Genomic DNA, 13,948 nt, shown 5'->3' with positions numbered 1-13,948 from the left:
GGGAATAAATAAAACCAGGCCAAAGCTTTCGAAGGGCTTTGTTTTCTATGGGAGAGGAGAGACTGCAGTGCCAGAGAAATGTTAGTGATCCCCCGCAAAAACAGACAGGAACCAATCTGATGCAACTCACAGCAGGGTCTTATTCTAATCGAGCTAGCTCAGGCCCCCATCCCCAATGCACCACCATCACCCAGGATGGTTTTGGTGGTGGGTGAGCTCCAAATGTCTATGGGGTAAGACTTTATAGTAAAAGCTAATTTTGTTGGAGATTATCCTAGAGACTGGAGCTAGGCTCAGGTTTTGTTGGGAAGCAACTTGGAAACTAATGCTAGGAACCAGCCTGTTAGATTACCTGAGTTCAAACTTAGGTCATTTTCTCTAAACTGGAGTCTGAACTTGAAAGCTTTGTCATCTCAAGACAGTTAACTATAGAGGGAATATACAAATGTAAACTGTTGATATGCGTAGGGCTGGAGTATGGCTTAGCTGGGAGAGTGCTTGCTTAGTTCCCTGACATTGCATAAACTCGATAGCATGGCAGTGGCAGTTATACCTATAGCCCTGGCACTGGACAACTGAAGTTGGGTCAAGAGTTCAAGATCATTCTAGGATATATGAGATCCTGTTTCAAAATATACAGAATGTTTACATTCTAAAAGAAAAAAGAAAAGTAGACCAAACCAGTGGAGAGGGAGTAGAGTCAGGGGACTTGAAAAAAGAGGAACAATCAATCAGTGGTTAAAGGCCCCCCACGTCCAGGTCCAGCCTCTACCACCTTCCAACACAGCAGTGAGACAGACAAAGCCAAGTACCTGAGTGATGTCCCTTAGTTATAGAGCAAAGCCACCACAAGAGGAGGGAAAGCAGCAGCTGGACCGCATGGTCCTTCTGGACTGCGGGAGAACAAGTCTTTGCCCACTTGGGTTGTTAACTGCTGTCTTACGAGTAAAATAGTTAATTTGAAGATGAAAACCCTTGCCATCCAACCCAAACTCTGGCTTTCAGACTAAGTTCTATAAACATACCTGATAAAACCAGGAACTACAATGAGGGGTAAGTATAAGATGTTTATAAAAATTACTAAAATAGTCTTTGATAATTAATTACTTATAATTCATGAAAAAAAATTTTATAACCTCAGAGTCAAAACTTAAAAGCACTGGAAGAAAAGGAGAAGCAGGAGGTTACTTTTTTCTGTCTTTAGAAAAAAGATTTATATTTTGAGTCATTCAACAATATATGCCTGAGTACCACTAGTAGAGTTAGTTAAGTAGCAAATCTGCCATCCAAACTTGAATATTGTCTTTTAATATTGAGTTTTATGGTTATAGTTAACGTATGACTGTGTCAGCACATATGTGCCACAGTCTATAGTAGACAGAGGTCAAAGGACAACTTTCACAACAAGCTGGTTCTCTTTTTCCTCTGAGGCTTCCTGGGCTTGAACTCCATCTGGACTACACAGCCAAGTGCTTTATCCGTTCTGAGCCATCTTGCTGGTGCAGACCTCAGTCTTACTCAACTTCACTACTTAGCTGTTATTGGCTGCATGAGTCAGCACCAAGACTCACAAAATCAGTCAGAGGTCTTCTTGTGCAATTATGAAGGAAACTGCCCAAATGGGTGTTCTTCTTTTATTTTTTATTATGAGACAGGGTCTTTAAGATTTAATTTTTATGGTAATTGTTGCCTTGTCTTTTTGAATCAGCCTCACTTTGTGGCTTAGACTAGCCTGGATCTTATAATCCTACTGCCTTTACCTCTCAAGTCAAGGACTATGGATTTGTGCTATTATATCCAAATCTAAATTGGCAAATTAATGTTCACCATAGCTAAAACCCTTTCTCTGTGAATGATACTGCTAAGAGAGTGAAAAGACAAACTGACAACACTAGGAGAAATAGTTGCAAATTATGTATCTGAAAAAAGATGTGCATTTGAAAACGAAGAAATTCAATGCTCAACAACAAAGGGCCAGGTGTGGAGGCTCACATCTTCCCAGCATTCAGGGGGTGGAGGGGCAGAACACCCGAGTTGACGGCTACTTGACAGAATGAAAAGATGTTTACACAGAAAGCCTCAAGATACATTGGGGAAATACAAACTAAAACCACAGCTCGATGATGACGCACAGCTAATAGAATCGCACATATTTATTCATTAGTGCATATCTGTCCGTCTGTCTCTTTCACAGACTCACGGATACAAGCACATCCTTGACTAAGTACTAGTGCTGAGTAGACAAACTGGTCATTACATATTGCTTGCAGGAATGTAACACAGTACAGTCACCCTGTAAACCAGACAGATTCCTGAAAAAAAACTAAACATCAAACTTAGATCTCACCTCCTCATTCCTTGGACCTCACCCAAGAGAGATAAAAACTATGTTCTCACAGAACCTATACTGGAAGGTTTATAGAACCTTTTTCATTGCTTTCCAAGACTGAACTAACTCAAATGTTCTTCAGTACGAATGGCAAACAATTGTGGTGCACCTGTGTCAGGGAACTACCCAGACAACAGGAGAATCTGAGATATATACATATACATACATATATATTACACTAAGAGGCAGAAGACAGCCAGATATGCACACACTAATGTTCACATGACAGTCTGTAAAGGGACAATTACTCAAGAGGGATGGGGAAGATGAGCAGTTGACAGTGGGAGGAGTTAGAACACAAGGCAGCAACAAGTCGGAGCTGTTTTGTAAGAACAAATTGTTCTTTATTTTGACTGCAGTCATAGTAACAGAGGTGGATATATGCCTTACAACTTACAGTTTACATGAATGTGATACTAATAAAACAGACATAAATCAAAACTGTCGTAGGAAGCCACTGTGTGTTTCTCAGAGTGTCAGAAGAGTTGCCTCCTCATCCAAAGCCACTGGACACACAACGGCTTGTCCCTCTGGGGTCATGTGACCTTGTTTATTACTCTCAGCAGGAGTATCTTAGGGTGGTGATAATCTGGATAAATGACTATGTTTATGTTATGTTATGGTTCACATTACTCTTGGGCATTTAGTGCTTAAAAATCCATCAGCTAAAATCTATAAACAACTGTAACAATGGAGATTGAAGGAACAAGAGAAAACAGAACGGAGTAATGATGTGTTCAAATATGTTTTAATTATTTTTACATTTTTAAAGATTTATTTTTTTATTGTATATGTATCAGTGTTTTGCTTCTATGTATGACTGTGCACATGTGCATGCTTGGTGCCTGTGGAAACCAGAAGGCAGCATCAGATCCCCTAGAACTGTAGTTGAAGATGGTTGTGAGCTGCCACATCGGTGCTGGGAATCAAACCCAGGTCCTCTAGAAGAGCAGCCATTGTTCTTAACCACAGAACCATCTCCAACTCTAGTGTTACGTTTTATTGATTCTCCAAACCCAGTACTACATTTTATTAATGAATTTTGTGATGCCACAGTACTACTATGAAGGTCAGTGGGAATCAGTTCTCCTCTTCCACCCTATGTGTCCCAGGCATCAAACTTGAGTCGTCAGGCTTGCAGCAATTACCTCTTCCCACTGTGTGAAAATAGAACTGCATCCTGTTTACATTTACCACAGTGGTATTTTCTTATCCATTTCTCAATGTTCTTATGAAAAAAAAACTTGAGGAAATGAAAGTATTTTGCAATCTTGTCACATGTCTAACAATTTACATATTAATCTTCATAACCTTTCCCTTTGGTGTGTATGTTGAGGCAGCAGAAATGAGGTACAGGCAAATATGAGGAGGTCTGAGGGTGGTTCCTTTCCTTACAGTGCTCTTAGTGCCAAAGCAAAACAAAAACAAATGAAACAAAACAAAACCCCCCAAAAAACCCTGGATGTGGGCTCATATAAAGCTGTGTAAGGAATGCATAGCATCCTTTAAGCTCAGAGTTTAACTCCATACAGTCAGCAACAGGGTTATTCCAGGGGCATTACGAGCATTTTGAAGTAGATAATTCCTCAGGAGAAGAAAAGTCATTGAGTGCCAAGGTCTTGAAAACCATCTTTGTCTTTAGCCATTACATACATTACATAATTACTCTGCCCATCACCACCTGCTCCTTGAAGGGATAAGCAGAAATGTCCCATGAGTGATACTGACTGACATAAGCAGTGGAAGGCATTACAATGCATGGCCAAATTTGCTATCTGGCAATGTAAGTTGCCGATGAACTCTTCAGGAACTGCCAGCTCAAAGGCACTGCCTTACTTACTCAAGGTTTTGTTTCTTTAAGGTTAGCTAATCACATCAAATAACTGGTTGATAGGGGAAAGCACAAAAGCCCATCCTCCTGCACCCTTTTTTTTTTTTTTTTTTTTTTTTTTCCTGGTTTTCTGAGACAGGGTTTCTCTGTGTAGTCCTGGCTGTCCTGGAACTCACTCTGTAGACCAGGCTGGCCTCGAACTCAGAAATCCACCTGTGTCTGCCTCCCAAGTGCTGGGATTAAAGGCATGTGCCACCACTGCCCCGCCCGCCTGTACTCTTACTGGAACATTATTTCTAGCTCCTGACTTCCCCATTGAAAAGGTAGCCATCTCTGTTGATACACCAAAGTTGAACTTTCCCTCTATTGAGTTCTTTGATCCTTTCTTTACAGGCAGTGTTCTCAAGAGCATTCCTGGAAGTTCCTCAGAAAACTGGAAACAGATCTACCTGAAGACACACCTATACTACTCTTGGGCATATACCCAAAAGATGCCCCACCATGCCACAGGTACACATGATCTACTATGTTCATAGTGGCCTTATTTGTGATAGCCATAAGCTGCAAAGAACCCAGTTGTCCTACAACGGAAGAATGGATACAGAAAATGTGGTTCATTTATACAATGGAATACAATTCAGATATTAACAATGACATCATGAGGTTTGCAGGCAAATGGATGGAACTAGAAAATATCATCCTGAGTGAGGTAACTCAAATCCAAAAGGAAATGAATGGTATGTACTCAATAAGAAGGAGATATTAGCCAAATATGTGTGTGTGTGTATATATATGTGTGTGTGTGTTTGTGTATGTATATATGTGTACACACACACATATAAATACCCAGGACACAATCCACAGAACTCAGGAAGGCTAACAAGCCGAAGGACCCAAGTGAGAATGCTTCAATCCTACTTAGGAGGGAGAAGAAAGCAACCATGGTGGGCAGAGGGAGGGAGGGACCTAGGTAGAAGAGAGGGCAGGGAGGGAAAAAGTGGAACAAAATCAGGTATTGGGGAGTGGGGAGAGAACAGGAGTGAAGCCCTGAGGGGCAGCAGGAAGAATGAAAACAAAAAAATCTCAGGAGGCAGGAGGTGGGGGGACCCTCCAGAATGTACCAGAGACCTGGGAGGTTAGAGACTCTCAGGACTCAAAGTGGGGGGAGTTTAGATGAAATGCCCAATAGTGAGGAGAGGGAACTTGTAGAGTCCACCTCCAGTAGAAAAATAGGGCATCAAGTGGAGGGACGGGATTGCCATCCCACAGTCAAAAACTCTGACTCAGAATTGTTCCTGTCTAAAAGAACTTCAGAGAAAAAAATGGAGAAGAGACTGAGGAAAAGGAGGTCCAGTGACTGGTCCAACTTGGATCAGTTCAAGGGGATCCAGCTCAAGGGGTGGCTCCAAGGCCTGACACTATTACTGATGCTATGGTGTGCTTACAGACAGGAGCCTAGCATGGCTGCTGTCTGAGAGAGGCCCAGGAAACAGCTAAAAGAGTCAGATGCAGATATTTGCACCCAACCAATGATCAGAAGCTGGGGACCTCTGTGGTTGAATTAGGGAAAGGCTAGAAGAAGCTGAGGAGGGCGTCCCCATAGGAAGACCAGCAGTCTCAACAAACCTGGACCCCTGAGATCTCTCAGACACTGAACCACCAACCAGGCAGCATACACCAGCTGATATGAGGCCCCTGACACATAAACAGCAGAGGACTACCTGGTCTGGCCTCAGTGAGAAAAGATGCACCTTAACCCTGGAAAGACTTGAGGTCTAGGGAGTGGGGACGTCTGGTGGGTTGGGGATATCCTCTTGGAGAAAGGGGAGGAGGAATGGGATGAAGGGATGAGGAAGTGTTGGAGGGCGGACTGGGAGGGGGATAACAACTGGATTATAAAAAAAAATATTAAATGATGATGATGTTATTTGACATCAGGGGCTGGAGAGATGGCTCAGCAGGTGAGACCACTTGTCTGAATTTGACTCCTGGTACTTACAAGATAGCTCACAACTGTCTGTAACTCTAGTTTCAGGAGCTCTGACACCCTATTCTGCAGGTAAAAGACTCATACATATAAAAATAAAATAAATAAATAAAAATAAAATAAAACAATCTTAAACAAAAACCTGGGATGGAGAGATGGCCAGCTGTTATTTACTGAAGATCCCAGTTCAGGTCCCAGCACCCATGATGGGTGGATTACAACCACCCTGCCTGTAACTCAAGCTCCAAGGGAATCCCAGACCTCTGGCCTGTTTGGTATTTATTCTGTTTGGGTATTTATTCTCATTCTCTCTCAATTTTTTTTGTCTGTCTGTCTGTCTGTCTGTCTGTCTGTCTCTCTTTCTCTTATAATATGTGACTTAAAAAAAGAACTCTGGTGGCAATAAATCTATCATAGAGTTAGGAGAAAAGGACAGGGCCATAAAGTCATGGCTCTATCCGTAGTGCCTATGGTTTAAAGTGGTCAATTACTGGGTCAATGGGAGTTTAAGACATACAATGAGTAGAAAGTAAAGCTAACGGTTCATTGTTTTTAAATTATCTTAAATTAAATGAACATTATAAATCCAAACTAAGAGACTATCCAAATATTACTAATAGAATTTAAAATAGTAACAGTTAATTATTTCTGAGTAATTAGTAAGTATCAGTCAGACACACACACACACACACACACCCCCTGCCTGATCTCAGCTGCTCTGTGAAGTAGGAATTAAGGTGTATTAATTAAATGGATTCCTATTTTCTCCACCCCATGAATCTCTATAATGCAGAAGCACTACAAAGTCAGAGATTCCTGAAAATGACAAACTGTATACTTACTTGCATGAGATCCTGAAGGCTTTCAACAAAAGAAATCTCTGCTTCAACCATATAAAATTCAGCCAGGTGTCTACGGCTCTGAGAATTCTCAGCTCGGAATGTTGGACCAAAGGTAAATACTCGGGTAAAAGCTCTGTAATTCAAGATTAAGAACACAAAAATAGAATACACATGGTTCATTGTAAGTATTTAAATACCCTCAGCTCTTAAGAAAAAAAATGTTTTGCATCTACACTGAGCCCACAAACCCACACATACTTGCTGCTCTATTTCTCTAATGGGGGATAATAATAGTTTCATTAAAAATGTTACATTTATAGAAACCATTTTATCCCAAAGGAATCTGCAACTGCTTTATAAACCCTATGGTTTTCTAAATATAGAAATATAACCACTCCTGGGTGCACTCTACTGCAGCTGCCTTAAACAGCAGGCAACTACATTTCAAAGCAATCGAGAACAAAGTAAAGGAAAAACAGCACAACCCAAGAAACAGAACTGAGTTAACAACAATGAGCACCAGAATTTCATGTGGCTAAGGCTAGTTCACCTTATTTTTAAACACACAGAAAAGGATGCCATTACCATGTAACGCCCTCAGTAGATACAGGTTATTAAATTAACATCTCAGGACCAGTCAGGGCACGTCTATGATCAAGGAGGCCTAAGAGGCCCACCAAACACAGTGCTTTTGGTTGTCCACCATAATTAGTCTATCAGACCCTATTGACAAAGACATAGCATGCCACAGTTGTAACAACACGGAAATCAAACTGGAACTGACTTGAAAACTTCCTGCTAACTAGTTTTCACAGTACTAGATGGTGCTATGCAAGCCACTTTGGAAAAAAAAAAAAGAAGAAGAAGAAGAAGACATTAACAGTCTTACCCAGCACAGGATAGAACTACTAATGGCACAACAGTGGTATGAAGGTTATGGGAGTAAGCAACTGCTTTCTGATAGGCTCTCAGGCCTGCTCCACAGAAATCAATTCATGCCTTATAAACCTGGCCAAAAGCCCACGGATTGAAAGGTCATAGGCCTTAAATGGAACCTATTATTGTTTTGCTAAATAAACATGTTACTAAATTACTTCCTAAGTATTCATGTTTATAGCCATTGATTAGTAGGGTTTTCTCAATCTTGTCAGAGACTTATAACTAGTCAAAGTAGTCACAATAAGTAACTGTTGAGTGCTCATTCTGAAATGGGACATCCATATCAACCTCAAGCACAAGGCTCAGGGAAGAACAAAGATGTGGCAGAAAGAATTTACGAGCAGGATGATAGAAAGGAATGCTGCAAAATGCTGTCTTCTGGACACGACATGACCATTGGACCCATGGATTCACTGCAGCTCTGGTCCAGCAAGCAACTCTAATCGAACTCATTGGGTTTTACACACACACACACACACACACACACACACACACACACACACACACACACGAGACAGAGACAGAGACAGAGAGACATGAAGGTAGGAGGGGACTGATGGACGAGTTGGGGGTATTCCTCAGGAGGGTGAGGTGAGACTTGGATATGTGCAAGATATACACGTATGGAACTGCTAAAGAACAAATAAAAGATAAAATAGTAACAACTCATCTAGTTTAAGGCCTGCTTAAATTCTTTACAACCACTTGTATCTTTTAAGTGACATAAACTTTGGGGTTAGGGAAGATTTTGGAAGAACTATCTACCCTCTCAATTTCAAAAACGAACACAACTCAACTACTTAAATGGAGGAGTGCCGTAGTTTCTAAATTCCTCCTAGAGATAGATGCTGCAGTTTTGTTCTCTAATATGCATAGTTTCCCTTGTATTCAATCAAGGTAGCTACTGATATTAGATAAGTATTAAAATTTAAAAAATGAGCATTTCTTGAAAATTTAATTTAAAATTTTGTTTTTACAACAACAAAAGGTTTAAGGCTCCCTTTTCTATGGTCTTGAACTTACTTTGTCATGATCAGAACACACAGTTTAGAAAGTATTTGAATTTTAAAATATATGCTAATTTTTTCCCAAAAGATATTTGGGGGAAGTTAAAAAGTAAAATAATTGTAATAGAAACCTACAAGTTTTTTTCCCCCTCTCTCTCAGAGGCCTTTTCAGTTGGTTAGAAGCTTAGAAATTTTACATTTTGATTCTGCAGTCCCCCTTCTGAGACCAAAACCAGTAAACCTATGAGAACAGTGGCATTTAATGGAAAAATAAATAATAAAAAAGTAAAAATACTTCTATAGTTATACCTCTCCCATGAATAAGATATAGACCCATCTGCCCAAGTGTTCATAAAAAGACTAAGTCTACCATGTGCAAGGTAAACAATCCTTGTCTTTTAAGTCTTCCCAGCTCTGCTAATCTGCTAGTCACTAAGGCAGACTTCACTCCTCCCACCCCTTGATGCCAACATGTCCACTCTCATTCTGATGACAGATTTTACTGGTTTACACTTTGAAAAAGCACTCTCAAGTCTAGTGACTCCTTATCCATAGTAGTTGTTACTGTAAACCTTTCATTTCCTTTGAAATAATAAGTCTTTTTGTTTGTTTTGTTGCTTTTGTTTGAGACAGGTTGCATTATGCAGCCCAAGCTGGCAATGAACTCTCAAAATTCTATACACAGCCTCCCAAGTGATGAGATCAGAGGTACACATCAAGCATTCCCAACACATACTTTTTTTGGACTGGTGTTTGTGCTTCCTGTCTTCCTCTGATTCCAAATGACTATGAGTTCTTAATGTCAAATCTGGTTACACCAGTAAAATTTAAAAATCTTTAAAGGCTCTATCACCCAAGGAGAAATTCACACTCCTATTCTTTCCTGTGTAGCTGTTTTCTACAGCTCTCTGAAGAAAATTCTTCTCACATTCTTCTCACCTACATGTCCCTGAGCCTGATGCCTCTGCACAGAATATTCTCTATGTCACCCTTGCTCTTCAATCTCTAAATACAAATTCCCCTCCAACCTTCAAAATTTGCCCTAAATATTTTTCATTTTTGAAATGTTATCACCTCTCCCCAACTTATTTCTCTCCTATATATTACTACAACAGTTTATCTATATATTATATAAAGTGTCTCACTTTGATATGTAATTATGTTTTTAAATACTCCCCTCTCCCACAGTGAACTATGAAAACTTCCAGAACAGGAGTCATGTTTTATTCATGTCTGTATCTCAGTGCCTAGTTAAAACAGGTGCTCTACTGATGACTGAGCACGACGCCAGGCTTCCTCAGCATCAGCTGGGAAGGCACAGGGCCTTAGCAGCAACATGGCAGAAAGCAAAACACTAAGAGACTTTCAGGCTGCTACTTAGTACCTAAAATGGATACTGAAATAGGTGTCTAAAATGGGTCAAATAATTCTTGTCTGTTCCAAGCACAAATCCAAATGGTAAAAGCTGAGTTTTCAGTGTAGGGCTATGCTCTCTGAGATTGGCTGCCGATAGTATGCACTTTTAAAAAAATGGTAATTCTGGTATTGTCTCACAAGGATACATTGTATAAACAAAAATGTTAACATTCAAGTGTATCTTATTGAAAATTTCCACAAATACACAGGCAGTGAAGCTGAAAGTTACTTTAGAAGCTCTGAAATATAAGGAAAGGTTTGCTACTCAAAAGATACTTGCTATTGGTGTTAAAGAATTGGTGTTAAAGAATTCTGGTTAAAAAAACAGATCAAATCACAAGGGTACCTTCCTCTCACTGGCAATTCTATGTAGAATGCTATGGAATGGGTAGTAATTGTTGTTTATTTATTTATTTATTTGAGGCAAAGACTTATATATCCTAGGCTGGCCTCAAATTTCTTATGTAGTTGAGGCTAGTTGTGGATTAGGTAATTTGCAATTATTTGTTTCTAGATCTAAAGACTTCATTTTAATACAATCCAGTTTTTTCTCCTTTTTTTTCTGCCTTCCCAGACATGAAGCCTTTTGCGGCAAGGCTTAAAAACTGCTTCTTAGCCTTCTGGTTATATCAAGTGTAGCAAAGCTTAAACCAACCAACATTTAAAATAAAACCAAAGAATAAGGACAATTTCTAAAATAAGACACAAAACCAGGTGAAAGGCCGGCATTGCTGTGAGAGGAGACCAGCAGAAAACACTCAGCTCTAAAAACCGTTTTCGTGCCAAATTCTGGGGAGATGAGAACTATATAAGGAAAGTCCTGGGCTTAGAGTAGATGTTTAAGATAACAAAAGAACATCCAATATACATCAATCAAGACTGCTACAAAAACAGCTTTTGAGGGGGAAGAAGTGAAATTACAAAGGCAGCTCTACAGAGGTCGCTTTCTCTCTCATGCTGAGTTACTGAAGCCCTCAAGTTGCTAAGTAGATTAATTAAAAATGGTCACTGAATGTATAACCATTTATTCTTTCTGAAGAACTAGGGTTTGTAGTTAGAAAGAATACAGGATTTTTTTGTTCTTTAGCTGGAGAACTGAATCTGCATGAGACCAATCAGCATCTTTTCTAATCCCCCAACCTCCATGTCACCCTCTACTGTCAGCTCAGTACACGCACACTGACAGAAAGTGAAACATACGCAGCTTTACAGTGGCCCTTAAAACAGGCACTGCTAAATTTCCTCCACCATTCCGAGAGCCACTGTTAGACTGTCAACCAAACGTTATCAAAGGAAGTGAGGAAGAACACTTCATCCTCAAAGGAAAAATCCACCAAGAAGAACTCTCAATTCTGGACATTTATGTCCCAAATGCAAGGGCAGCCACATTCATAAAAGAAACTTTGCTAAAGCTCAAAACATACATTGAATCCCACACAATAATAGTGAGAAACTTCAACACCCCACTCTCACCAATAGACAGGTCATTGAAACAGAAACTAAACAGAGACACAGTGAAACTAACAGAAGCTATGAACCAAATGGATTTAACATATATCTACAAGCATTTCACCCCAAAACAAGAGACCTTCTCAGCCCTTTACAGAACCTTCTCCAAAACTGACCATATAACCGGACACAAAACAGGCCTCAACAGATACAAGAAGATTGAAATAGCTGGGCAGTGGTGGCGCACGCCTTTAATCCCAGCACTTGGGAGGCAGAGGCAGGTAGATTTCTGAGTTCGAGGCCAGCCTGGTCTACAGAGTGAGTTCCAGGACAGGCAGGGCTACACAGAGAAACCCTGTCTCAAAAAAACAAAACAAAACAAAACAAAAAAAGATTGAAATAATTCCATGTATTCTATCAGATCACCACAGACTAAGGCTGGACTTAAATAACAACACAAACAACAGAAAGCCCACATACTCATGGAAACTGAACAACTCTCTGCTCAATGATAACTTGGTCAGGGAAGAAATAAAGAAAGAAATTAAAGACTTCCTAGAATTCAATGAAAATGAAGACACAGCATACCTAATTTATGGGACACAATGAAAGCAGTGTTAAGAGGAAAATTCATAGCATGGAGTGCCTTCATAAAAAAATTAGAGAGATCCCATACTAGCCACTTGACAACACACCTGCAAGCTCTAGAACAGAAAGAAGCAAACTCACCCAAGAGTAGTAGATGACAGGAAATAATCAAACTCAGGGCTGAAATAAACCAATTAGAAACAAAGAGAATGATACAAAGAATCCACAAAACCAGGAGCTAGTTCTTTGGGAAACATCAACAAGATAGATAAACCCTTAACCAAACTAACTAAAGGGCACAAGAGACAGTACCGAAATTAACAAAATCAGAAATGAAAAGGGAAACATAGCAACAGAAACTGAGGAAATTAAAAAAAAAATCATCAGATCTTTCTACAAAAGCCTATACTCAACAAAACTGGAAAATCTAGATGAAGTGGATGATTTTCTTATCAGATACCACATACTAAAATTAAATCAGGATCAGGTTAACTATTTAAACAGTCCCATAACCCATAAGGAAAAACAAAAGTAGTCATTAAAAACCTCCTAAACAAAAAAAGCTCAGAGCCATATGGTTTTAGATCAGAATTCTACCAGACCTTCAAACAAGAGCTAATACCAATATTCCTCACACTATTCCACAAAATAGAAAAAGAAGGAATACCATTTAATTCATTCTATGAAGCCACCGTTATTCTGATACCTAAATTACCCAAAGACCCAACAAAGAAAGAGAACTTCTGGTTAACTTCACTTATGAATATTGATGAAATGATACTCAATAAAACTCTCATAAACTGATACCAAGAACACATCAAAACAATCATTCATCATGATCAAGTAGGCTTCATCCCAGGGATTCAGGAATGATTCAATATATGAAAATCCTTCAATGTAATATACTATTTAAACAAACGCAAGGGAAAGAGTCACATGATCATCTCATTAGATGTTGAAAAAGCCTTAAGTCTTAGAAAGATCAGGAATTCATGGCACATAGCTAAATATTATAAAAAGCAATATATAATATATATTATATGATATTATATTATATATCACACACACACACACACACACACACACACACGTATATACCAAACAAATAGCCAACATCAAATTAAATGGAGAGAAACTTGAAGCAATCCCACTAAAATCAGGGACAAGACAAGGATGCCCACTCTCTTCCTATCTATTCAACATAGTACTTGAAGTTCTAACTAGAGAAACTAGACAACAAAAGGAGATCAAGAGGATACGAATTGGAAAGGCAGAAGTCAAAGTATCACTATCTGTGGATGATATGATGACATAAGCAACCCCCAAAATTCCACCAGAGAACTCCTACATCTGATAAACAACTTCAGCAAAGTGCAGGGATATAAAATTAACTCAAACAAATCAGTAGCCTTCCTGTATACAAATGAAAAACAAGCTGAGAAAGAAAACAGGGAAACAACACCCTTCAAAATAGACACAGATAATATAAAATATCTTGGT

The 13,948-nt window shown here is 39.4% G+C and overlaps 1 protein-coding gene across 5 annotated transcripts in view; it reads right to left on the bottom strand.

The window, feature by feature from the left end:
- Positions 1-13,948, bottom strand: part of Nars2 (asparaginyl-tRNA synthetase 2, mitochondrial) — a 108,162-nt gene that overhangs the window by 34,596 nt on the left and 59,618 nt on the right. For all 5 annotated transcript variants that reach the window (XR_013111761.1, XR_013111762.1, XM_034494207.2 and 2 more), the window contains one exon: positions 7,050-7,182. Coding sequence is in view for 3 of the 5 variants with exons in the window: in XM_034494207.2 (XP_034350098.1) it covers positions 7,050-7,182 (133 nt within the window). In the remaining 2 variants the exon portion in view is untranslated. The remainder of the gene's footprint in view (positions 1-7,049; positions 7,183-13,948) is intronic.

The sequence above is a fragment of the Arvicanthis niloticus genome, chromosome 1, assembly GCF_011762505.2.
Source record: "Arvicanthis niloticus isolate mArvNil1 chromosome 1, mArvNil1.pat.X, whole genome shotgun sequence".
Taxonomy (NCBI): Eukaryota; Metazoa; Chordata; class Mammalia; order Rodentia; family Muridae; genus Arvicanthis; species Arvicanthis niloticus.
This window is presented reverse-complemented; position numbering and strand designations above follow the sequence as displayed.